At 40.3% G+C, this 27,995-nt stretch overlaps 1 protein-coding gene across 1 annotated transcript; it reads left to right on the top strand.

The window, feature by feature from the left end:
- Positions 1 to 18: 18 nt before the first annotated feature.
- skap1 (src kinase associated phosphoprotein 1) lies at positions 19 to 27,800 on the top strand (the record flags this gene model as incomplete). The annotated part of the gene is made up of 12 exons (XM_079261175.1): positions 19 to 58; positions 1,052 to 1,157; positions 1,621 to 1,646; positions 1,794 to 1,901; positions 13,581 to 13,661; positions 13,748 to 13,831; positions 13,923 to 14,047; positions 15,430 to 15,493; positions 17,492 to 17,695; positions 19,818 to 19,868; positions 19,989 to 20,086; positions 27,708 to 27,800. 12 exons carry the CDS (start codon positions 19 to 21, stop codon positions 27,798 to 27,800), a joined length of 1,080 nt encoding a protein of 359 aa, XP_079117301.1.
- Positions 27,801 to 27,995: the final 195 nt, after the last annotated feature.

The following is a 27,995-nucleotide window of genomic DNA, read 5'->3' as shown; positions in this document are numbered from 1 at the left end:
GGCAGGTGAGATCCACATATGGGGACAATCCCGCACGACGTCAGGAGACTCTTGGATGGTAATATCACTAGCTTTTGCTTTTAAAATGTTATTTTCAAATTGCAAAGCATGTTTTTTAATTCCGGTTTTATTTTTATGTTTTTCAGAAGATCAGAATGACTTTGACCTTGTGTCAGGAGACAAACTTCATTTAGTGAAATGTTTAAAAATCACTAGATGTACCGTTATTATTTGATAGTTTGTTTACAAAATATTTCTGAGGCACTTTAACAAGAACAAACACATAAAGTTTTATATGTGACCTCCTCATTTATGTTGTCATAAACAAGAAACGGGTTCCAACCTGGTGGAAGGACATTTGCATGGATAACCATACCAGCAAACATAGCCGTTGGAACAACATTTGCATGTGTTAGTTTTTTACATAATATGGTATTGAGGTCATAAAGAAATTGAATCAGATAAGTGATGTTGGCCAACCTGTTTTGTCTTCAACCTGTTGTGTCTTTATTATCACAAAGATCAAGCTCTGTGGTTTTACCGTAACTTGAAATTAGGTTTCCACTAAAATTCATCACTGATCAAGATACATGAATAAATAGCTTTATATATTCATGGCAACATGGTAAATAAGACAAGAGTAGAGATAAGACACCAGACAACATCATAAGGGAGCAAATTATTTGAAGCTGGGAACTTTTGAACTTTGCTGTCGTTTGAATTTTTTTTTATTGAATTATGTATAAAGTACAGATGCTTGAACACTAAAGCAAACTCTGAAAAGGATAAATCTTTTTCTAAAACCTGTGGCAGGTGGACCAGATTCAAATGTACATCCAAGTTGTGTTGGGGGTGGTTTCATCTTGTCATTTGGCATAGATATGTGTGTGTCTTCAAACACTACACAGTAGTGTCTAGCTACTTTTCTTTGCGCTGTCATTTTGGGATGGTGTCTGTGTTTGCGTCCTGCAATGTTAAACTAAAATGTGAATGACCCGAGAAAGTCATCAAGTCATTAACATAGTGCTTATTATGTTCTTGTACTCACCAGATTGTGAGTTGTTTGTAGCAGAAATCCTTCAAGATGAGAACCTGAGTGAGAATGCAGAAGAAACAAGGCAGGTTCTGCTGAATAACTTCAGATTCGTCCATTCAAGGTCAGTTTTTACTTAAACGACGTGTAAAAATGTAGCTTCAAGACACCATTATCAAACGTTTGCTCTGCACCTGCAGTTTGCTAACTTAACCTTGGAAAAAGCTTATGGTCTTATATTTTGCCTTTATTAACTTTTAACTCATGGAATAATCTTTTGTTGATGCAAATAATTTAATGTCAATGTGATTTGATTACTAAATATGGGGAAGAGTTAATAAAAAAGTAAAGCAAACCCTTGCATAGAGAGTGTTAGTTGACTCCGGAAGCTGTTGTTGCTAGCAGTGCATGATGAAACACTTGAAATCCATCACAGATAACTAGTGGTTTTGTGGTCTTTTGCACAGGAAGCAGGTGCTGTTTTTTCAGAAACAAAGCTGGAGCTGAGTTGTCTGAAAAATGAAAGTTTAGGTAATGACGCAGTTCAGTGCAAAAGATTTTGATCTCTGCTAATTGTGATTTTACAGGAATCCTCAGGAATTCCCCTTAAAATGTAAGTAAAATGTCTGTATCTATTTGAAAGTATCATGTTGTATCTGCACTGTGTTGTTTAGTCTGTGATGGGTTCATCAAAGGATTGTGTTTTTCAGCTGCTGACTTTTGGTGTTTCTCTGTCACATACTTTCACGCACTTTCCCAGTGGACTTAAAGGAAGAAGATGGTTCTGATGACAATCGCAGTTCCAGTCTGGGTCGCTCGGATGACGCCTCAGTAGCCTCTGATTACCAGGATGAAGGAGGCCTTGAGTGTAAGTTCACAAGAGTTGTGATTCAGTGTGTCTCTTTATTCAATTGTGTATGCTTTAATGTGGTCATTTGCAAAGTGCAGGGATCTGAGGTGAACGATCTGTCTTAGTATCAACACATATTTCTACTGAATAGTTTAATTCTGCATTGCCATCAAAGAAAATGCCGCCAACACAGCGTCCTTATTGATGAGCGTACACCTCACCACAGGAAGTGCAGGTGGGATATTAGCTGTGTGTTGTTGCAGACCTTCTTTTTATAAAAAATGGGCTCTTTTGCTGGTGACATCAGAGGCTCCTCCTCCCTTTCCTCTCCCTCCTGGCCAGTGTGCAGGTGTCATGATTCTGGAGAGATAAGGCTGCCTGAATCGTGACCTAGAGCTCCCTCCAGTGGCAGCTTCAACCTGATCTTTCTGTTTGAGTTGCCTGCACGTGGACAGAGGGAGACGAGGAGGCAGCCCACACAGAGAGGAGGCTTTGTAGCTGCAGGCTAACGCAGTGATTTATTGACCCAGAGCCCCTCTATTCTTTCACAACCGGGTTTGAAATACAACACTGTACCTGAGGGGCCATGTGTGTTCCGTCCCTCTCTACCTTTATCAATCTTTCTTTCTATCTTCCTTTCTCCCTCTTGCCTCCCTCCCATTCAGAGTTTTTAGTATTTTCTGACTCTATGTGCCAGCTAATAGTCCTTGACATGACATGCCGCAGGTGGGCATTAAGACTCTGCTACCTCAGGTTCCCATCTCTGCTGCTTTTCCAGCCCCAGAATGCATGTTGAATTTCTCATTAAGAAAACTGAGTGTTTTTACTGGTTTTAAGAAGCCACTGGTTAAACACCAGCTGGATGGAATCAAGCTTGATCCCTTATTTGAAATGACTTAATGAGCTCCTCTGCTCCGAGACGAGAAACTTCTGCAAGTTTGGAAAAATAAATAAACAAATCATGGCAGATGGTGTGAAGACAGACTACAGTCAGACAAGATGGTTATAACCAATATATATTTTTAATTTCAGTGTAAATAAGAGGAAATTTCCTTTGGGAAACAAACAAAATGATTACATGAAATGCTTAAAAAATTTCCCTTAAGGCTATGTTGATAACACTCAACTACAAATTACACCGTCTGCTGTGGTAAGCGCTACTTGTTTAAGCTCACACACGTTGTCATGCTATTGTCTGTGCTAAATGTGAGAAATGACCAATTAGGAAGCACTACCTTCTGCTTGTAATTTCCTTTGAATATCAAGAGCTAATCCTCTTTGAAACTAAATAACTACGCTTTAAAAAGCAGCACGCATTTCACTGTCGGATCAATAATCGTAACATTTTAAGAAAAATGTAAAGCCCGCAGCCCTACATCTGTTATTGCTTCAGGATTGCAAGCGCGTTAGCATAGTGAATGGTTTGTGTCCTCAGTGAAAAGGGCACACGGAGTTCATAGTTCATTCTCTGTTCACTGCCAGTTGAAAGAAATGGCTCACACTTTTTCTACTGGGCGGTCTGTTTCTGGGGAAGAGTGAGTGTTGGTGGAAAAAAATGGCATGAGCGCTTAATGAAATCACTGACATTTTTGGAGGAATAGTTTCCATGATGGCAGTGTATATTTCATTTTATTAAATCCCTACAATGGGGAAAAAAATAGCTGATTTTTAAAAAAAATGAAGGATATGATGAATGGAGTGAGTGAGGGGTGATTTTGTGATTACAAAAATCTAGGGTTTGGGTAAGAAGAAGGTGGAAAAGTGACTATTTTCAGTTTAATTGTGTGGCTTTATTTGATCCTACTGTACACAATAGAGACTTTGTGACTTGGAGAATGTATGACCCATGGTAATGGACTGCCTGCCTTCGCCGCTCTGTGTTCCCTAACCAGAGAGTGAGTGAGTGTGAAGTCGATGGCTGCTTTTACACGCAGGAGGAGCCTACGCCGTTTGATTAGATGCGGTGGCCTGTTGTCTTCAGCGGACTGGGTGACACCAGATTTGTAATCGCTGACAGGAACAGATGGAGCCTCCATTGTTAACCCGGGTGTCTGCATGGTAATGTGAACTGAGTTTCACCCGTCGACCGCACCGGTGACCTGAAGCCTCGCCCTAGCTTCGTCTGCCCCCTGTAGCACCCTCCACCTCTCACTCTCCGTGCTATTTGAGGCTGGCGCACATTTTTAGGAATTTTCCTCCCCTCCCATCATCCCATGATGATGCCATTCCAGCACATTATGCATACATAAACAAATATAGTTGTAAATTTCTCCCTCTGGCGTGCAAAACCTCTTTAACACACACACACACATGCCCCTCACACAGATACAAATAGACCCCAGGAGACAGCTGGAAATGTGGGGCATTTAGCCCTGTCATGCTGTTTGCAGGTCAAGTTTACGAAGTCAAAATGGCCTGTTTGTTTTTCTTTGATTGGGGAGCTCTGTTGGGCGCTCGGGGATGTTTGCTGGGAAGCCACAGCGATGACAGAGCACTGCAGGAAGAGCTTTGTTTCAGGAGGCGTGCAAAAAAAGATGGCGCCTTCGATAAGTCTCCTTTTTCTTCCTTGTGATGGAAATGACTCCAGCATGACCGTACATCCTGTATTTACTCAGGTGTGGCTGTAGACGTTATGAAAATGATTTTCAAGCTTGTCTAAGCCATAGATGATCAGATTTTTATTTATTTTCTATTCATTTAACAAATGTTATTCTATTGAGCGTTTTAATAATTAAATTTATTAAAATCGAGATGTATGCATGAAAGACTGGAGCATTTTTGCTTAATTTTGAAAATTGTTATGATGTTTTACTCCAAGGTTTATGGAAAATGGGGAAAAAATAGTTGTAAATCAGAAGAGCTCAGGCTCAACAAAAATGTCACGGTTAGTGTTTCATTAGAAAAAAACAACAGATCCATTAACAAAAACAAAAAAGTTTGTAACTTTGACTTAAAAATATTTGAGATTTATTTCCTTTTTAATTAACTAATACTTTTAGCTCTAAAGGGAGGTTTGTTTTTATGTGTAGGCCAGTAATGTGACTCCTGTCAGGGCTCACTTCGTCGGCCCAATTTCTTAAAGCAATTACTGGCACCCGAACGCAGTAGGACAACCAATTTGAAGTAATGTCACGCTGTTGCCTATTTCTCATCTGAATATGAGGAGCCAATGCACAGTAACAACATTATTACACAGTGCTTGTAAATAGAATATTAAATCTGAATTTTGTCATTTTGGCTGAAGCTTGAAAAAGTCATTTAAAGTGAATGTTTTTTTTTGGGGGGGGGTGCATACTTGGGTCTCTTGGCTGGTGACTGGAAAAAAACCACTGATGCCAGCTGACAGATTGAAACTCCATTACAGGGTTAATCAGCAGTGTTTAATGTGCCAACTGGCCTTTTTGTGTGTGTTGACGTCTCGGTTATAGAGAAAGAGGAGGCTGAAGCAGACCGCTTTAGAGCAATTTTCCCAATTTTTCGTTCCTGCTCCTGGGTCGTTTTCTTCTTCTATGGTTTTGCTGCAGCTTTTCTTGTTCACGGTGTCTGCTCACTTACTGAACTTTTGACCTTCGGCCTTTTGCTTGGCCAACCCGCGACCTGTCTGCAGTCAGTCCTGTGAACGATTGGCTGTCACAGAACACCCATCAGTCTTGAAGTTTCTTTGGACTTGCCGAGAGCCGCCTACTGTATCTGTTCGTCAGAATATCTGCCTGGAGATTCATTTTTCACCGCGTTCGCCGCTGTATGGATTTTGTGACATTTGGATTGCGGCTGCTCGTTTGCAAGCAAGCGAGGAATATGCTAATGATCTCCCCTCTTCCTCTTTCTCCTTCGCTCTCCTTCACTTTCCTACTCCGGTTGCTATCAGTGAGCTTTTTTAGAAAGATGCTCATGCATTACGAGGCAGGAGCAGGATCTGTAGATTGCTGCGACTGCTCGCCATCAGGGTTCAAAAGTTCACCCTATTCCCTTAGGGCTACTGTGCTGCTGCAGATGCTGATAGTCTTTTCTTTCTCCCTCTCTCCTGGCTGCCTTTCTTTTCCTCTCTCCCTCGCTGTTTACACTATTAATCTTGTACACTCTCTCTCACACACTCACTCACGCGGCCTGGCAAGAAGAGAGCGGCTTGAAGGGGGGATTTGGACGTATTTAACCGAAGGGCATCCATCACTCTCATCTCCGGCTTCACCCCCACCGAAAAGCCACACCATGTAGTTTTTGCGCCCTCCTTGTTTGTTAGCCCTCTGATGCAGCTTTCCCCTCATTTGCTTTGTTTTATTGTTGCACTGCATAATTACATCCCTCTGTTGCCTCTGGTGCAGCGCCGCGTTGAAACTCGGGGAAAAACAGACGAAGGTAAATGTGCAGCCGTCCATCTGTAAGCAGGCACATAGGCAGAATGCAAAGTGGGAAGCTGGGGCAGGGTGGCTCCTAATCTCCCCCAGAGCTGTCAATGTCACAGACAAATAGCAAAACTATCAGATGCGGCGGGTTCACCCAGAGGTTAGCGTTCCCAGGTACCTCCTGCATTCACTCCCTCTCTTTCTCCCCCTGCCTTGCAAATGAGAATTTGATTTTGCCCTCCACTGGAATCCATTTCTGGAGATGAATGAAGTTTCAATGCCAAGCCCAGGTGGCCCTGCTGATTTCTTAGGGAAATAAATGAAGATAGGAGAGATGTGTGAGCTTGTTCACAGACAGTGACATGGCGGCTTCCAGTGCCTCTGGGATGCCTGTGTTTAATTGTTGCTGTAATGTTGCACTTTAAGGTCATTAACATACCCTTGTGGAGTTATTCCAGGATGTCCAGGATGTTCAGGATGCATCCCTCTTTTCACTGGGATCTCCACACAAGGAGTCACCACTCTGTGTGTGCTAAGTGGGACAGGGCTTCTTGGGGTTTGTATGCTGCTGGAAGATTGCTTATCTACAATGGTAATTTTTACCATTGATTTATTACGGCCTTTGCTGCAAGTTAGCTTATGTGAAAGAAATCAGAAGCCGGCCAACTGGGAACACATTTTTATTTTAAAGCAAGTTTGTCCTATTTGTCAGAAGAAAAAGTGTAGTTTCATTGAAAAAAAATGCATTTAGATCATTAATTTTTGTCTATAAATTCCTCACAGTCCTAATAACAATTGAATTAACTGTGTTTTTTTTTAATGAAATATCAGGCTTAAATTAAGATAACTTAATCGTTTGTATTTTTTCAGAATGAAATATATTTATGCATGCCATGCTATTTAGCTTAATTTAATGACTTTATTGCTTGTAATTTTAGTTTTCTTCTCATAAAGTAGTGAAAAAATTAAATAAAGATATCGTTATTAAATTTTGACAAATTTTGAGGAAGACATTAAATGAACAAATATTATTTAATTAATATAATTATTAATTTGTATTATGAGGGAAAAATGGAGTGAACAATTTCTTTGACAATAACTGTCATCGAGGTTGATTTGCAAAACCAAATGCCCGTAAAATGGACACGATTCAATTTTTAAAATGCCTCATTTACTTTTTAATTCAAATTCAAACAAAATTTTAAATAAAAAGCAAATTAATTAAAATGTGTATTTTTTCAACAAATGCTGAAACCTGTTTTAGTTCTTTTTTTTTTTTTTTTTTCAATTCTTTAAGATTATATACCAAAGTTTATTTTATTTCTAAATTTGCTGGCTTGATAGTTAAAATGATTTATTTTGTTGCATCTACTTCAGAATTAGGCTTATTTTTGTTGATTAAAAAACAATGAAAAGAAAACAAAGAATATAAAAAAAGGCCTTTTCTTTTGAAATTTAATCAGGAATTTCCAAGAGAAAAGCCATGTAATTACTAGCTGAGTCACGCTTGCAGATTGGACATGCTCGTGAATGTTTTAAAAACATAAAAGTAATAATTATCTTTACATTTTTGTACAAATTTTATTGAAAATTGAAGATGGATAAAAAGTGCTTTAGGCTTTTAATTGGACATATTAATGATAATTTTGAAAAGATTCATTAATCAAAAAATACTTATATAAATACAAAAAATGCTTATATAAATCCAGTGAAATAAAAGAAATCTATAAATTTCACCATTAAATTAATCAAATAATAAAAGAAACAAAAGACTATTAAAAAAAACTAAAATCTGTTTTCAGTGAACAACTGACCTTAATTTTCTTGACTGATAGCCTTTTCTTTTTGGCGACACCTGTTGCCTGTGGACTTGCAGGTGATTTACTGTGGAGGTCAAAGAAAGATACCATCTTACAATTATTTATTAGCATAATATGTAACAGCACTGGCAATAAAATAAGAGCAATTTGTATGTAGTTATCGATGTGAGATATTGCTCGACGGCTTAGCAGAACACAGTGGTCCTTATTTAGATGATATTTAAAGCATTTAAGTGGAAATAAAAGGAGCATTTTAAAGGTGCAGTAACTGTATTTCAGAAGGCAAGTGTGATTTTTTTGGTGAGTGTTTTCCCCTCCAGGCTCTGTCTGCGACTGCGTTATATCGCATTTTCATCACAGATATGTAGACTCCTCTGTGGGCCTGAACTCCTCCATTTGCTGGTATTTATATTCTTACTACGGTGTTTTCTTTTCTTTTTTTTCTGTCTTTGTCAGTGAAGCAGCTGAAAACCATCCCCAGCGATTAGAGGATCATTGTATCTGCAGTTAAGCATTTGAATAGTGGTAGTAAATCTAGAAAAAGGAAATTCAGGGTCGCTGTAGACGCTGCTTATGGCTGCCCAGGGGGAAGCCGATGTCACATTGTAAATTTAGCCCCTTAGTGTCTTTACAGTGGCCGGCCGGTGACGCTTGAATGTAGGAATAGAGGAAAACAGCGGATAGAATTATTTGGTGTTTGGTATTATTTTTTTTGAGAAAAAAAAAAAAAAATGTGTCCTTTTTTTCATATTGCCATATATATAATATAATAATAAAACAACTGTAAATCCCACTCTGTAAAAGCAACACTAAATATTTGTTAAAGATGCATCTCACTGAAACTTGTAAATCCAAGAAGACCAAAGAAGTGTGATCAAATTTTTATTTAAAGTTTTTTATTTTGCCTCCATCTCCGTTCTGATTGTCATTTAATCAGGTTGACAGTCTTGATCTTAAAAGCAAGAAAAGAATCACAATCACTTCTGCATAAATCCCTTCTCCCACTAAGTATTATTAGACGGTGACACAGTCATCATGCAGCCTGATATAATGCACTGCATGTTTTTTTTGCTTCAAACACATGCATTAGGAGGTTCTAAACATGGTTTATGTATCGATGACTGAAGTCCTAATCAAATTAGGGGAAGGGAAGGAGGGCTGAGAAGACATTCTGCCCTTAACCTCAGTGCCTCTCAGTCTCTCTCCTCCTTTCTGACGGCCGCCTCGCTGGAGGGACACGTAGCAAAGGCCTCCCACTGTAATGAGGAAAAATGTATCAATTTAGCTTGGCCTGTGCACAGATTGAGCGCCGGGTGGGTGAAGGTGCACTGAGTGAATCCTTTTTCCTAATCAAGGACAGTATCGAAGAAGATTGCGGTCTCTAGAATCAGCAACATTCCTCCCTGCAGCCCCCTCAGGGCCGGGGAGCCTCTCTCTGCCTTCTGTTTCACCTCATCAGCAGAGTTCACACGGGGGTCAGGTCCTGCCCCCTGATGCTGCATTCAATGCAATACCTCCTGCATCGAAAGGCACTGTGAAAGCCCCTGACTCAAGGACTAAGCAAAGGAGAAAGAAAACATATGATAACTTTCAGATCATACTTATAGCGTGTGCTTTGTGGGGTCAGTACCAGACACAAATGTATTGATCGCAGTTATAGTTTTGTCTGATATTTCACTTCATAGCAACAGCTGAATACTTTACAAAAGATATATATTTTTTTGCTGTATTATGGTATTCATGTTATTTCATTTGTTTGGGAAATAATATATTAAATGACATCAGTTTAATTTTTATTCTGAGGCTGTCAACATTTTGTTGTTTAGAATGAAAAGAAACAGATAAACAAGCGAGGAAAAAAAAACAGACGTCCATTTCTTTAATGTCATTTTTTTATTGTAGAAATGCCAGCTGGTTTTTCAAGTCTTCTATAATAGAAAAATTGAATATCCTCCGAGTCTCGGTCGGGGAAAATAAGCACTCTGAATCTGTCAACGATGCGGTTGGAATTTCATTCTGGTTTTGCCATTTTGTGACATGTTATATAGGCCAAGGGAAGGATTTATGACTACATTAATTGATAATAACAGTAGTCATGAAATTAAAGAAACATAAGAGCTTAACCAGTTAATTAGAGTAAAATCTAATGAATAAAAGAGGTCTGATAAGCTGTTATTTACCTGGGAAAAGCTCCAATCCTGCACAGGAGAAAGCATGCATGGGAAATGAATTAACTCATGTCTCTCCAAACTTTTGACCATCACAGACAACATTACAGATCCTGCTTCCATGTGAAATCAAGACATCAAGATCGCTTTAGTGATTTAGGCCACTAATGTTTATGTATTGAGTTTTTAGCTTAAAACAGGAACTTAAAATAACATTTTCCTTGCATCTGACCGTGAGTCTCCACATGTGTCTGGCCGATGGAAATGTTTTTTCCTCGTTCATGCCATAGTTTTTAACACCCCTTGTTTCCCTGCTGTGACTGAATCCCGCCTGCACTTTCACCCCTCTCCAGCTCAAAGACAAGATGCTAACAGGGACCACTCATTTCCGTAGCAACATCATCCTACTGCGTTTTTGTGTTTTCATACCATCTTTGTTGGGTTATGACCACCGTTAGATCTAATGTAACATATCAGTCCTCCCACCCGACCATTTCCCTTCATTTTGATTCACTCTCTATCCAGCCTTTGATTGACTTTCAGCCTAACTAAAGTGGATTTTAATGAGAGAATACATTAACTCCCTCTGGTCATGCGAACATAAATCAGCCTTTTCTTGTGGGATCAACTGCTGAGCTCATAACACCATGCTGAGGGAGTGTGAACAACCAAATGAGAGATTGCGGCTGCGGCAAACCGCTGGCAGCTCAGATGCATCGTTGTGTTTCCCTTCCGAGTTTTACACAAGTTCAGGTCGGCAAAAGAACGGCGTGCTCGCCGTCACACAGGTTAGCTTGCTGACGGAAACACTCTTCTGTCAGAATCGATTCAACACAAATTTCTGGTCAGTTTCTATATTGATCACTTCTTTCATTTGGAAATGGCAAGACTGCAATTCAGTTAGCTGACGAGCACGTCGAAGCCGTTAGATTCAGTTAGCTGGGCCTGTAGCAACTCCTCACCTTGATTTACGAAACACTGGATGCGACTCCAACATGGCATCTATCTGCTTCTCTTTGCTGGTAATTGCACTCAGCTAAATAGGTTATGCTGAAATATCAATAAATTGCCATCAAATTAATGTCAATACCAAAGCTGTGGATGGTGCTAATTAAAACGCAAAAGAGATGAAAATGAAGTCATGGCATTGCCCTGAATAATTGATAATGCAATTTATGATTTTTATGAAAGAGTGCCGTCTGTCTGCGATTTTGATGAGGCCTTAATTAGATGCATTAATGTGTCTCTCTGTGCCTGTACTCAAACTCAAAACTCAAACACCATGATGGTTTTGGGTTTTTTTAACACTAAATTACACATTTTCAAATAACATTACCTCTAAATATCCACTTAAGACTGCATTGGTCCCAAGGAGGTGTTAGTGAGTGATTTTCATCAAAGGGGGCATTGTTAACTCAGGACCAATTGGATTCTGCTTTTGTTTAGGGTTGGATCAAGAACTTGTAAAAGCAGCATTAACCAGCGAGGTGCTTTTAGCCTGTGCTGCTACCGTGTGGAAGAATCCAGAACTATTATGTGCATTTTAGCCCTACAGTCAGTGTTTGCACCCACTCTGTTTAAGATTCATACAAAGGACAGTCAAGTGAGGTCAGGTCACCTCGCGATAAAGCGTTAAGCACACATGAATGTGTAATGTTTATTGACTCAAGCAGATCTGAGTGATCCTGTGTTGATTTTGTACCTCCTCATCTATTATCCGAGCTCGACCTTTGAGATAAATGAAGAGCGAGGGAAGCAGACAGATGAAGGGATTAGAAGTGGGCCGCAACAAGGAAGCAGGCCCCAGAAGAAGAAAAAAACTTGACAGACTGCTGGCGGATAAATGAGGTGGAGGAGCATAATGACTGCTGTTTGTTATGATGTACTGAATCAGGTGCTCTTTGACAAAACAGTCCTTAGCACCTCTGTATTTATAGTGTCACCGCTCAGTCCATCCACAAAGGCAGGCTGATGATATGTGAGTGTGTTAGTGCTGTGAGGTGTCTGAGGCTCTGCTCTGGGATGACCCGCTCATCTGTCAGGACAGCAAAGCTAAGCGTGCGGGGTTATCGGATCACACGCCAGTTTGTTGTAAACTTAAATCTCTGGGATGTTAGCCAAGCGGAAAACCAATATCAGCCCTACTATTTTATGAATCAGACACAAGTTCCTCTTACTCCAGTGTCGAGGAGGGGGGGGGGGGGGGGGGGGGGGGGGGGGGGGGGTTGCCCTTTGTTTAAGCCAGAGGAGCCAGTTGTGGGATGACATGTTTGGTTTTTCCCAGCAGTTAAACAGATCTTTTCTGAGAAGGATGGACTCCAGGCATTCCCGCTGTCATCTGTGGCCTGAATGGGGGGGTGTCACACTGACTTATGTAAATGGCTTTTGAAGTGTTCCTGTGTTTCAGACTAAAAAGGGAACCACTATTTGTAGGTGTTTCTCACCCCCTGTCGGACCAAAACCTGTTGACTAATGAATTCAGAGGAAGTTAAGCTTTGTTTTTTACACTTAGAAAATCCAGGTGGTCCTGTTAAAACACAGACGGACCTTGAGCCAACCAGGTTCGAGTTACCTTGTAATGTTTCTTATTTTGTTCAGATTGTAACATTCATTCATTTGTTCATTCATTCATTATCCTAACCGCTTAGTCCGGTGAAGGGTCGCAGGGAAGCTGGAGCCTATCCCAGCAGTCTTTGGCTGAAAGGCGGGGTAAACCCTGGACAGCTTGCCAGTCTATCGCAGCAGATTGTAACATAGAATATGGATATGTTGCAACAGCGCAGTGCAAAGCAAAATGCATCTCATGTGATTACAACATCTCATACATAAGCAGAGAATTATAAGTGCTATTGCAAAGTAAGACGGTGCATTATGCATCATCTGACTACAAAAGTAATCAACTTAAGAGTTTCAAGTTGGCCTATCATGTTTAAAATTTGACTTTGCAGAATGAAGAGTTGTTGGACTCCCGCAGGAAGGTTGTTGTCATTAAATTGTTATGTGAGCAGATGAATGGACTGCAGTGCTCAGCAGCACTGTAGATGTATTGATCCAAGTTTCTTGAAGCCTGGTAGGAATGCATTTGATCCACAAGGCTGGAGAATTTATATTCACACGTGTGTTTATGTGTGTGTGTATGCCGCGTTGGGAATACAGAAAGTTGAAGTGCAGCTTATTAGGCGTCAACCATGAAACAAATTATTGATTAAAGAATTAGATGACTGGTAGGAGGAGTCCTGCTTACAAAATAATGGTTTTGACATTTATTAAGAAAAATTTAGTGCTTCTTTGCTCTCTTTCTTTGTTCTGGTTATGATTTTAATATTTCTAGATTTTAAGTCTGAATAATTTATTTTGTACTCACAGATTTTGGTGACATCCCACCAGTAGCAGCTCAGGATCTCAGTAACATCTTAAAGCAAGGCTACCTGGAAAAGAAACGAAAAGGTATTACAACATGTTTATCCCGTATCATTGAAATTGGATTTTTGATTTTCCCCACTTGCATACTGTATTTTATTTATTTTTTTTAGATCACAGCTTCTTTGGCTCAGAGTGGCAAAAGAGATGGTGCGTCCTGAACAACTCAATATTTTACTACTTCGGTAGTGAAAAAGGTTTGTAAATAATGCTGCAATACAAAAACCATTCGAGCTAGAGAAAGCTGAGCCAGATAAATGTGTTCGTCTCATGTGTTCATCTCTACAGATAAACAGCAGAAAGGGTCATTTTACATTGCTGAGTACAGCGTGCAGCTGGTCACCAACCTGAGGAAAGACTCCAAAAAAAATGCCTGTTTCGAGCTCATTGCTCCTGGACGACGGGTCTTCCAGGTCTGTATTACCTCAACAGATTGCTGATCATAAATGTGAATCAGAGTCCATAAGATGAAATCAGATTATGTCCTGCAGCTTGATAGATGCCGTTTGAGTCATATTTGAAAATGAAACACTTTTATCTAAATTAAAACAAGAAAACAGCATGTTTTTGCTGCAAATATCAGAGTAATTGCTGGACTAAAATAAACAAAAGTTACTTTAAAAAGCATGCAGGTTTGCTTTTGTCATGTGACAGATTTAATTTCATATCTATTGATATGAATACATAAAACAGCCTGACAAATTTAATAGAAATAATGTATGTTCTGCTATGTTCCAATTTTCATTAGACAGAGATTAACTGATGAGGCTGCAGCACTTTTGTTATTTTGGTTTCACCTCTTTCTTGTTTGACGTGATGGTGCATCTGCACATGTGGAGTTTTTGTTAAGAAAGCCTAAAACCTTTTTTTTTTTGTTTGTTTTTAAATTTAGCCGTTGTTTTTTTTTTTGTTTTTTTTTCATTGGTTTTGTGTTATCAGGTCTATATAAGTGTGATCAAAAAGACAAAGAAAGAGGAAAATTAGTAATTAAAATTATCTATGTGATTAAAATGTCCTCTCGCTACTTGTAGAGGTTGAAAACAATCACAAAGACAAGCAAAAAATGAATAAATAAAAAAACATTTAGAATATTTTGTCAATTGATTAATTAATCTCAATTCATGAAAATATTAATTAACAGTTCTTTTAAACTGTCATGTGATTGCTTAAACCACTCTAATAGCTTTTTTTAAATTTTAAATTATTTTAATGGATAATAATAATAATAATAATTAAAAAAAAAAAAAAAATTATATTATTATTATTATTTATTTATTTTTTTTAAATTTTAAACCTCTCTAATAGAATTAAGTAGACTTTGGTAAAATAAAGACATTTGAGTGTATCAGCTAGTTTTTTTTTATTTTTATATGCCAAAAGTTAAATTATTTTATCAATCAAGACATTCAATTAAAATAAGAATAAGTAGAAAAAATTTACATTTTATTATTGCATATGATTTAAATATATGTATCTATATACCTTTTTTTTTTCTTCTTTAAATACTGTCACAAGTTTATCAGCATGTATCTACAGAGCTCCAGTATCAGTCAAGGTTTCATCAAATCCGGTCGACAACATTTTATTAAATTTTCTAAATGACTCATGGGCATACATGGTCACCCTGCTACGATATGTCCTTATAAAATATTCAAAAGCCAGATACTTATACTTATAATAAAAAGATGACAATTTCTTTTCTCTTAATATGTAGGGATTTGATCAAAAGCTGGAAATACAAAAGTAATCCTTAACTGTGATGATAATGAAAGTATTATTGCCACTTTCCCTGCAGTTTGCTGCCAGCAGTGCACAAGAGGCCAAAGAATGGGTGGACCAAATCAATTTTGTTCTCAGAGGTGAGCCACTTTGTCTCTGCGCTTTTCTTTCATGCTATTATTTCAAGTGAAGTGTTTTGGGAAAGCATCCCTGCTCTGTTTCTTCTCACTTCTTTTTAAAGTTTGTTCTTTCATACAGTATTTCTTTTAGCTTGTTAGATCCTGTAAAGATATAAGTATAAATAAGTATCAATATTTTTGTCATGTTGGCTTGACAACATTTAGCTGTTTTATGTATCTCTTTTTTATTTTATTCTTTTTTTCTTATTTGCGCTGTTTTTATTCATTTGTTGTTATTGCACAGCACTTTGGTCAGCAGTTTGTTGTTTTTAAAGTGCTTTAGAATTAAAAAAGCATGACATGGCATGGCATGGCGGGGTATGGTTTGGTATGGTATAAAATAAGAATAACATGATTAAAAAAATAAATAATACTAACAATAACTACTATATATAAGCAATATGGACTTGAATGGAGTTTTTGAAAGCTACCCAGACTTGTCAGAAGAGACATTTAAAGTCATATAAACCTCTTTTTTTTTCTTTTCTGTTTTCCACTTTTTTCTGTGTGTGTGTTTTTTGTGGTGCAGAAAGGTCAGAAGTGCAGGGGAGCTCTTTATCACATCTGACTCATATAAAACCCCCCCGATCCATCACTAACTACACAACCAAGCACCAGAGTCCCGAATCTCCTCATTTGATGTGTCACCCACCATGTCATGTGCACCATCATGTAGCCCTAGTTTCCTTCCTCCCCCTCCATCTATCCCTCCTGTAACCCTCCTACCAAATTCCAACTTACAGGAAATTGATTGCTAGATGTTCTGGTTATCCTCCAGCAGCATTGATCTCTGCTTGGTACGGCAGAGGACCTGATACCCCATGTTGCAGCGGCCAGTCGCTTGCAATGAAACAGCTCCTCCATCTGAGCGAGCGCTCGTGCAGCGTCTTCTCTAAAATGGGCTCAGGCTGGGCCACCGGTTGGCGGGAAGTAACGGACACTCTGCAGTTTGTCTTACACCCTCCAAGCACAGCTTTGCTCCAAAAAGTCTGACACAACATGTGGATGATAGGTTATTCTTTTCGTCTTTCATAGTATTTGTAAAAATTTTTTTTTTTTTTTTTTCTTTTGCCAGTTCACTTGGACTTTTAGGTCTGTTATAAGTCCTGCATTTAAATAATTATGCTGATAAACTTACATTACTGTCATATTTAACTGAAGATGTGGAGGAAACAGGGGAGATGTGAGACGATAGCTGATCCAAAAAATAAGAACGTGAACAGGGGTTAAAAATTTACCAACAGGAAGTAAATATTCAAGTAAAATTAATGAAGGTAATGAGTTTATGTAGCACTGTTTTTCATCACATACTAATGACAGAGTAAATAAAAACACAGGACAAAATAAGCCAAAATAAAAATGCAGAATAACTAAAAAATAACCAGAAAAAAAAAAATTATCAGAAAAACAAGTTGGGAATAATAGCAGAATATTTAGAAAAAAAAATTAAAACCAATTTAGAGTTACATTTAGTTAAGATTATAAATATGTTCTGTTGCAGATGTAAGTTTTAAGCATTGTCTCAAAGAGCTAGACTAGTAGCTGGTTCCACGGGAATGAAATCTCTGCCTTGCCTTCTGGACCTGGACATCCTAGTAACAAGAAGTAAACTGGAAGAAAAGCTCTCATGGGATTGTAATGAACCAGAAGATCTTTAATATAAAAGAGACTAATGCCATTTAGGGCTTAATATGTAATACAGAAGAGTTAAAACTACATTTTATCTCTTCTCTTCTGACGCTTTCAGGCTTTATTTAATTGTAAATAACACTTTGTGTAGATTTAAAGTACACAAATGAAAAAATGGTCTTTATTTTATTTTTTCAGTATTTCTCGCTCCTCGTCTCTACTGATATTTGACTCGTCTCTGAAATTTCTCTTATTTTACCCTTTTGTGCCACGCTGTGCTCCATCCTGACGCTAACCCGCATAATCGCATTGTCTCTCCTTCCCTCATAGATCTCAGCTCCAACATCATCCCTGTCGATGAGGATGAAGATGAGGAAGAGGAGGAGACCTATGATGACATTGAAGGGTTGATCAACACTCCCCCGCCGCGGCTGGCGCAGGCCTCCCATAGCAGCCAGAGCAGCAAACAGGGAGGAGGACAGAAGGTGGAGGAGGACGAGGATGAGGACGAGGATATCTATGAGAGCCTGCCAGGTATGAGGATGTGGGAACCACACATGCTGAGACGCACCGCTCTAAAGGGATAGACAATAAGGTTCTGCCCTCAAATTCTCATGATTCTCAGTCAGACCAAACAGTTGCTGTGACACATACTCACACCCTGAGGGAACTTTGTAACAAGAAATATCTGTGAGTCTCCTGGCTGGGAAATTTGTGTTGCCAGGTGCGTCCTCATCACCGCAGCACACAGGACCATAACTCATTTTAAATCAAGCAACACTAATAAGCTTGTCAGTGCCGGTGTGGCTGCTGCACAGAGCAAGAAGGGAAGATTCACTTACAATGGCTCAAAATATGCCTCCTCTGCTCCCCCCTCCTTATCTCTCTGAGCAGCTATGTTGTTGAAATCAGTGAGAGCTGGGCAGTTTTGAAATGCTCTGTCATAGAACGTCCAATTAGCTAATGTTGCCAGGCAACAAATAGCCTACAATTCAATCCACTAAGCAGAGTTTTGGCTAAAATTGCCTAGCAACAGCAATTTAGCTGAAAGGAAGTCAAAACTGCATCTCTCAGAGCTTAAAATAGTTCTGAGCTCTTAATGTCTCATCTTTAATAGAAATTAGAGTTTGACTGACGAGACTTCAGAAAAGTGCGTGCGAGTTCCTGCTGGGGTGGGGGGGGTAGGAGGGGGGGCAGTCCTGTGTGTCAGGGCGGCTACAAGATCCCAAGAAGGACAAAAGAGGTGATCTGATCTTCTCAGGGCCGTCGTCCATCACTGTTTCTATTAAATAAGATACATCAAGATTCAGTTTCACTCACTGAGTACATTACCTTTGCCAAAATCACTGGTGAAAGGCAAATCAGTCTTCAGACTGTCACACCGCCGCTCAAAGCCATCTGGGAAGAGGTACAGACCCTGACCACAGATGGCATATCGAATGACGGGCTCTTTCGTTCACTTTCTCACCCCTTCCCTTATCAATCACCGTGCATCTCTCTGTGCCCACTAACCGCTTTTACACAGCGATTATTGACTTTTAAATTATTACATTATCTCAGTCATTTCCACCGATAGAGTTTTGAAAAGAAAGAAAATAAAAGGTGCTGTTATGACAATCTTTATATTTGTGGTACTTTTTTAACATATGAGAATTTTCCTGGTTCATTCCTTTTAGGATTTTATGCTTTTTTTTTTAAATTTGGAGCTGCCTTTATTGTTCATAGAAATGTACAGAATTAGTAAATTTGCATCCCTATCTGCAGCGTCGTATTTTAGATGATGAGACCACTTTGTCAACGGAACATGGCTCAGTTGCAGCCACATTGCGGAGCAATGGTGGCATTGGCTCTGCTGCTGATGACTGATTTTATTGACTGGAAAATTAAATCACTTTGATACAGAAACCATCAGGCCATAGCAGTGGCCCCTTGATGAAATGATGTTCCTCTCTACGGCAGTCGACGAGAACTGAACAAATGTTTAGACCCGCTGCAAACAAAATTAAAATCAGACAAGGTAACAGGGCGCGTCAGCTTCACGTTCTCTTTAGAGAAGTTATTATCTGAGTTTTCGGAGTGGACAAAGACACGTCGTCACTTTTTACATTCAAACTCAAACCATATGCACCCCCATAAATATGCATGTGGACATGTAATTTGTGTGTATTTGTGTGTGTGCGCTGTCCTTCCTGCTCTTCCTGGAAGGAGAGGTGCAGGTTGTGCTGGAAGGTGGATAGTGTTGCTGAGTTGTGGCATTGCTGTCAGCCTGCTTCTGCTCAGGATGGATGTGGGACACAGAGGAAGGCATATCACTGTGTCACCCGACAGACCACCGGGTGCCACGCCCCGCTGTCAATGACACGTCCTAAAGACGGCTTCTGCTTCTTGAACTTTTCCCGGCGGGTACTCTGGTTTATGTGAACTTACTGATCCTCATCGAGGACTGCAGCCTAGTTAAAAAAAAAAAAAAAAAAAAAGCACAAAACACATTTTAATAGTTTTTTTTCTTTGTTCTGTGTGTTGTGATCATTTTCTTTTAAAACACTTACTTGTTCTTACATGTTTTCATCCTCATAAATAAAGCTTCCCTTCATTAATTTGCAGAAAAACATTCATTTTTAACATTTTTTGGTGGTAAAACATTTGTCTGTTGTAGATGAGGATTTTCCAGAAGCACCAGATGAAAGTGTTGAGAACAACAAATCAGGTCAGAACCTAAGTTCTAATGATGCACATTTTTCCACTTTAACATAAAGAGAAAAACCTTGTCGAGTTTTTTTTTTTCCTTATATTTGATTTTTTTCTTTATTTTCTGCTTGCTCATCAGATTTTTCCAACTACTACCAGTGTTTATGGGATTGCCAGGCCGATGAACCAGATGAGCTGGGCTTTCAAAGAGGAGACGTCATTTACATCGTTAGCAAGGTCAGCATCCACAATCAGCAAAAAAACATCATCTAAGAGGTTATTTAAACGTCTCCCTGAATTTTGTGGTTTCTGGACCCACTTCTACTAGTCTGTTAGATGGAAATAACAGTTTATTTCTAATGGAAACCCATTCCTGACTGCACCCTTGACTCGCTGATATAATTACAGAAGCAGTTAGGGTAATTTCAGATCAGTAAAATGAGATAGAGACATGTACAATGTGTAATTATTTAAGGGTTAAACAACATCAGCTCCAGTAATTGTGCCATCCTCATTTGATTTCTGAACATGCTGATATCCCCAACATCTAAATTCCTCCGTCAGAGAGCGCTTGTGTCTCGCTGCAGTGGAGAAGCGCCAACAGTGGCATTGTCTATTCCAGGGCCACTAGGGTGAAGTGCCATTTGAGTGCTGCGTAATGGTGCTGTTGTTCATTATGGAGCCTCTATCGCAGGGGTTAATTGAGTAGGCAGCCATGTGAAGCTCTTAGTTTCTGTTTGACGTAAACTGCAGGTGAAGCCATCCTGCATCTCAGCTCTTTTCTCTCGATCTATTTCCTTGTGTTTTATGGCCATCTTGTAGTTACATGCAGAGTATCTACCAGTGAAAAGACACCCTACTGGAAATCAATGGCTTGTAATTTGGGCACTTCTACTCTGCTGCGCATAGGGACTTGTTCCTAGACTGTTGCTGCTGGTCGATTTCAAATTGAATCATCATGTTCTGTGTTTGGTCCAAATCATGAGAGGAGAAGAGGCAGGGAAGAAGGAAGAAGGAAGCTTATTTGTTGTGTTAGGAGATTTAATCCTCAGAAAAATTTTATATCCAGCTGAAGCCACTGGACTATAAATATTTGGGGCATTTTCAGAACAGAAACAACAACGTTCACACCTCCATTTTGAATTTTAAAGTCAGGTTTTAAGGTTTAGACAGATAAACGGCATCGGTTTTGTTTAGAACAGATAAAGGACAGGTGAAGTATGCGCTTCACAGAAGATGGACTTTTAATTGAGGTTTTCTTGGCAGTGCCAGATTAATGAGAGGCCAGCCATCTCCATCTGTGGGTACTGGTTGATAGGGGAAAATGTCAAAACAGCCACCTCCATTTTTCACTCAACGATGACAAAAGCATTGTGAGTGTTGGAGAAACAAAGGGGAGACCTGGCTCTGTGCTACAGATGCACCTCTTACAGCGTCAGTTCTGCTTGGCAGGTTACTTTTCACTGTATAGATCAGATTACTACTTCACTGAAGAGCTTGAAAGCGAGCTACATCCAAGTTGGAAGCAAGAGCTGGTTGCTGTATCTCAGAATCTTAATGACACAGATTACTCTTGTTTTGTCAGGCCGTACGTTGAAGTCATAACATAGTGACAGACTACGAGAGCAGTCTAACTATCTTCTAATGGATTTAAAGTGAGGACCAGGTTGTAAATTATTTAGCGGTGATCTCAGAACCGCCGAATGTTTGGTTTTCTATGACGACAAGACTCAACCCGTGGCCTACTTTGTGTCCTAACAGCTTTACATTTCCCCCGTGAATGGCATTATTTGGATTATAGCCTGTAATCGGCTATTTGTTTTAATGAGCCCTTGGGGAGGGCTTCCCCGTGCCTTCTGTGTATACACGCAGGCCTGGGTGCTGTTCAGTTTTACGGGGGATTCCTGAGAACCCTGACCTCGATGAGTGAAATACGGGCCCTTGGCTAGAACTCAAGTCTGTCGCTTAGCTGGGGACCCAGACACATGAAATGGCCATAATAAAACCAGGGCCCATAAATTCTCTTAGAGGGTGGGAGGCCTAGTTGTCTGTACTGTTATGTCAACACTGACCATAATTACAAGGTAATAAGGACACGCTCTAAGTGCTAAATCAATGGTGCTAACAAACTGTTATTTTTAAAGCTAGCATGTGATTGACTGCTGAAGTGCAGAATGGGATAGCCACAGGCGTGGTGTCATATGGCTGTGAACTGAGGAGAACATGCCGATTGTATAAAAGGCCCTCATCCATCATTATTGATCCCTCACTTACTGTAAAGTGGGGGCATTTTTACTGTATTTGTGTTCTTTCTCCCTTGTGTGTTGCCGTGTGTGCGCCCATATCAGTGCAACATCGGCAAAGTAAATAAATTAGGAACCTCGCAACTCATATGAATGCCATTAGTTCAAGAGAATTAATCTGACAGGTTGGCTGCGCAGCTGCTTGCAGCGATGCTTAACTTGCCTTCGATGGCAGCGCTCAGCTCACTGATACATGAGGTAGAAACACATCCTGAAATCCATCTTTTTTACCCTGTTTTACTTTGCTGTAGCGTTTCATTTTCAAAGCATTTGCAGTTTTCTAATGTACAAAATGGCTTTAGGCTCAGATTTTAGGTCTGAGGTTCGCTCTGACTTTAAATTGAGATGTTTCTTTCGTATTTGCAGTGCAAATTTCCAGAGTAGCTAAAATGCATCCTAGCCTGGGGATGCAAGGGGATTTACAACGTGTATCAGATTCATTCATCGCAGCAGCTAAAATCTATTGTTCCACTTATCCCGGACATGTGTTAATGCCTGTGTGCTCTGTCGGCCCTGTCCCACACTAAACCATAAGGTTGTCCCGCATTCTTGCTTCCTAATTTATGTATCCACAATCAAAAGACACGGGCTCTACAGGTCAGCTGTCACATTCCTGTATTCCCACAGGCACTCATGGAGAACGGCAGGATGGAGTGGGAAGAGATTTATGGCACAAACCCATCCAGGGTCCTTAAAACTCTGGCAAGTGCTGCTGCCACCTCTCCCTCTTTCTTTCCACCGCCCTGCTCACTTCCTTTCCTCCATCTGCCATCCAACCAAAACCCAGAGAGAGGGAGCCAGGCCAGCCAATCCAATGCATCTCCCAAAGCAGGGCATCAGCCCACATTTGTCCAAAGTTGTTTGATGACACGCATGAGAACATGGACACCACTGACACCTTGTGGTGATTCTTGGTAGAGTTTAGTTGTATATAAAAGCTGCTTTAGAGTCTTGGAGATTTACTAGTTAGGATCTATAATCTCCAAAAGATTAAAAGTCCTGAAATTAAAGGTTAAAAGAAGAAATTTAGGGTATTTAGTGAAAGAAAATGACTCAGATTCAGTTTGTGCTGCCAGGACGGGCTTCCTTGGGAATCATAACAGGCCTCTTTTCTGTTTTACAAGCCAGTTTGGCCTACTGCCCATAGGTCACTCCATCTGAAACCAGAAGAAGAAAAGGAAAAGTGGGCAAACAATCAGTTGGGAAAAGTCAAGCAAGAGAGACAAAGAATGGGGATCCCTTTATTCTTTCGAGTGAACCCTGTCCCCCTCTCTTTCTCCTTTTCTCTGTCACACACCAATTTAAAGACCCCTAGCTGCTATTGTGGCCATAGACACCAAGACACTATAGACAGGCAAGACATCCTATTTACCACCCAAAGTAGCAGGGGGTGAGTCTGGGGTTTGGGGTCAGGCAGGAGGCAGCGGTCATCCCTCGGTCAACTACAGTAGGTCATTATTCAGCCCAAGCCAATCGCCCAGAACTGCGTCCGAGCGACCCACCCCCAATCCATTCCGCTTAATTATTATAAATGAGGGGCGGCATAAACAGCCATCATTACAGACACTCAGTGGCATACACAAATCCACTTTAAATTGCTATTAAGTTAAGGAGCTATCTGTAATCCCAGGCGTGCATTAGAAACTACCAAGTAGGTTTTCTTTTTATTAAATCTCATCGTCCCTGAGATATTTGCAAACGTTCTCATGCTCTGTCATGTTTCCAATTTGAAGCCAATTCACTGATTTAATTAAAAGCCCACTTGGAAAAGAATGGACACTAAGTAGCCATTTTGATCTCCAGTTATGCAGAAATATACTCCATATTTTTAGATGGATTTCAACACGATTGTTTTGGCACAAAATCTGTAGAATCCTCCCAAAGAACTAATTTCATCCCCACTCTTTCTGGTTCTATCACTCATGAAATGTACCTGTGTGAGCAGTGAGGAGGACTCGCTAACCTGATAGCAGGTTACAGATCATGGGCTTGTGCCATATTTCTTTATTAGGCTGACCAGTGATGGAGGAACTGCAGGGAGCTGCAGTGCATCTGATGACTCTGCGCAGGAAAGAAACAGGAATAAAAACAGAGGGGACGCAAGCGGAAAGGCTGCAACGGGAGAGATGGGAAGAGAGGAATGGCAGGAAAATATGGAGGGGGTTGGAAATGTGGAAGGAGGGAGGGAGAGATTGTAACAACCAGGCGGTGGGTTCAGCGGCAGGGCAATGAGAGACTTCCTGCGCTCCATCACGCCCAAGGCCTGCCTCAGTCAGCTGGTGGCCGAGGAGAGATGCCTCATGTGTCAGGCTTATTAGCGCTCCCCCTAGTTTGTATGCATTTGGGATTGTGTGTGAGCGTGTGTTTGTGTTTTATCAGGAAAAGTGTGTGTGAAAGGAAAAAGAGGAAAAGGAAGAGGATACGTAGTCGGGATCTGTTCATGACTTCAACCTTTAAAAAAAAGGTTAAATTTCACAAAAAAAAAACAAAACAGTAAAGATGCATTTTGTTTAGATGCACAATGGCAGCGTGACGCGACACCTGCTTCACTCATCTCCTTCCACCGCGCCCAACCATCCTCGACTCACCTTCTCCCCGCTTCAGGCTCGGGTAGCTGTCAGTCTGTCCTCCGGTCGTGCAACATGAGCGATGGGCCTATCAGAACGCGACCATTAGCCAGCCCCCTGAGTGGTAAATAAACGATCGCGCCGGTACACTGCAGGTGTTGTCATAGCAACCCAGTCTCAGTGCCAGCCCCACCCACACTCATTCCAAGCTCTCTCGGTGGAGGAGTCACCGGGAGGTCAACGTACCGCAGTCGCCACGACACGGCGCTGCCTCCCCCCCCTCCCTTCAATCTGATCTGTTACCAGGTTGCAGCAAACTGGCCTGACATGTATCACCGCTCACACTCTTCACACCCAGCCTGTCCTCCTGCATCCTCTTATTGTCAGACACAGGGCAGGATTAAAAGTACAGAGGCCCATGGGCCTAGAGTGTTCCAGGGACCCCTTCCCCACCGCAACATTGTGAAAATTACGAATGATACACTGTGAAACGACATTTCTAACATCTCTCAGCCAATGGTACCAATAGGAACACACTAGACACTGTGGTGTAACTGTCTGTCTTTTCAGACATCTTCTTTTCTCCCACTCAACAGCACCTTCTGTTTTACCCCAAAACGCTCTTCTGTGAACCCAAACTGGTTGAAGTCAAACGTTTCAGAACTTTAGCAGCAGGAAAAAACCAAAACAAACCCACATATGTGCAGCAGGAAGAGAAGTTAACATAGTTTTTGTCATTTGGATAATTTACTCTTCACGCCTCTTGGAATGTCCCTATTACAGCAGGTGTACTCTGGATGAACCCATTTCAAGTATGAGGAAGATGGACTCTGCACGCCTGACAGACTTCCACCGCCATTGGCACCCTCTCTGTGATGTAGCAGTTGTATTAAAATGGCGGCGCTGATAATCCAAAAGACCTTTCTCAGGGAGAATTTGAGACCGACTGCACAGATGGGCCGCGGAGATAAATAAAACTCTCTGTCACTACGGTTGGTGGAATAGTGCTGCGACGCCCCCGAGGGAGAGGAGAAGTGTTTTGCTCCCTCTCTCCCCCCCTCATCCGTATGCTTCTCCTCTCCAGTTCCTCTGTTTCAAATGGAAAGCAGAGCCAGCTTTCCGCAGCCGGGCTTTTCCCTCTCTCCAGTCATACGGGGAGCATAAAAACACCATTTCAGATCCGACTTTCCCCCTTCCTTATCAGACGCACGGTGAATTGTCGGTTTGTAAGCCAGACATGCTGGAACAAGCCAGTCAGAGCTGACAGTGATGCTGGGATACGATGACGTCCGGCTGCTTGTCTGTTTGTGCTGCAAAGACTCCTGAGTTTTGTGGTTTATGGCCGCGTAAGCGATTCATTTGTCCTCGCTGTCCAAAAAGCGCTCATTAGCTGCAGGCCTCATTCCTCTGGCTGCAGAGAGGTGTCAGGTGTGGCGGATCGGCTGAACCTTTGACACCACATTTCATCATGTTGGAGTGTGTGAGTGTGCTTTTAAAACTTCAAGCAGGATCACCAAATGTTCACACACATGTGCTTGGACGCATGTAATATGTTTCATCTTCTCCTGAGTGGCGAGATGAACTGTTCACGCAGCCATTTTCAATCTGCTGGGGAACAGAGGGGAGATGAGGGGGCCACGCTCCATCAGGGCAGGGAAACGACGGCCGGCTGGTGCCTCTGGTCTCTGGCCAAATATTGATCCAAGCAGAGCCTAACTGCTGTGATCAGATAATCATGTGGTTGTTGATATGACGCAACTTCACGCAGTGTGAAAGATTTTGGTTTAATATGAAAACACTGAAACAGGTAAAAGCACATTAAACAAGCAAAACTGATTTTTTTTTAGATGTGAAAAGTGATGGAAACTGTGTTTTACCTTTCTTACCTTTTTTTTTTTTAAGGAGTGCAGCACTGGAATATTCTCATCTCTGGATAATATTTTGACCTATTTTATAAATTAAATCTGATTGATAATGGATATTTTTATTTTGACATCATTTTAGTTGATTCTTAAAACAGTAAAAGGTAAACTAAAATCAATGAGATTAGTTTTCAAAAGTTTTAAAATTGCTTTACATATTGTAAAATATTTAAATCCATCATTAAGTTTCTGTTTAAATAATAAAAAAAATCTTTAAACCACAGAACTAAAGATAAAAACTGCTTCTAAATGTTATTATTCAGTGAATCAAAACATTTTGTGTCTTCATAAAGTCAGACATTATACCCCTTGATTTGATTCTTATTTATTGGCTTTATTTTATCATTCAATTTTTTAAAAACCTATTTTGTACTTTGATGAGTAACTGCATATAAAAGCTTTATTAAAAGATTTCTTAAAAATACTTATTGTGTTTTACAAAAAACAAGACAAAACCCAAAACAAACAAAAAAATACACAGAAACAAATCCCCTTAAATTATTCGGTTCATACAAGATTTTGATTTTTATCACACATACAAAAAGTTGTTTTTTTTTTTTTTTTTTTAAACTTTTCGGTCTTTTCAGCCACCGTACAAAACAAAGAAGTCTTAATTAGACTGAGGGAAAAAGGCCAGCTGTGCTGATGGCTCGTGAGCGGTTAAAAAAAGCTGTTTTATTTTAGACGCTCGCCGTCTTGATTGCCTTGTTTACCGGTTTCCACATTTTTAATGAAAACCCTTGAGGCTAATGAGCCCAAATGTCTATTAGAATATTGTAAATGGCTGTTTTTTTTGGGATCGGATCTAAACTCTCCTGAATGTCCTTTTCTAAAATAGCCTTCACTCAGAGTACAAGAACATTTTTCAAAGTTTTCAGTTCAGTATTGTTTTGGGCGTGAAAGCAACCGAGGCCTGATGCCAGCAGTTGTTTTTATGTTAATGATATAGGATAAACAGTACTCTAAAATCAAATAAAAATGCTAGATTGGTGCTTGATTCTGTTTCGTTTACTTGTTCTTTGCCCCCTGAGAGACTTAGTTCTGTATTTGTTAATTTTGGGTGCAGGAGTACAACATTCACGGCTGGTGGGTCGGTGAGCTGAACGGCACCTTGGGTATTGTCCCCAAGGACTTCCTGCAACCTGCCTATATCCTCTGAGCTTGAACAGGTACTGAGGCACTCTCTTATCATGAGCATTATGAACCATTACTGTGGCCTAATACACAGAAGCAGTCCCCCTGGTACTCATCCAGATTACCACTGTGGTACATTCAGTTGTTGACCTGCCGTTTATGGCATCTGCTGGCTGAAAGAAGTACTACATAAAGCTATCAGTGGTACAACGGCTAAGAT

This window comes from Telmatherina bonti (genome assembly GCF_933228915.1).
Source record: "Telmatherina bonti genome assembly, chromosome: 21".
Classification (NCBI taxonomy): Eukaryota; Metazoa; Chordata; class Actinopteri; order Atheriniformes; family Telmatherinidae; genus Telmatherina; species Telmatherina bonti.
This window is presented reverse-complemented; position numbering and strand designations above follow the sequence as displayed.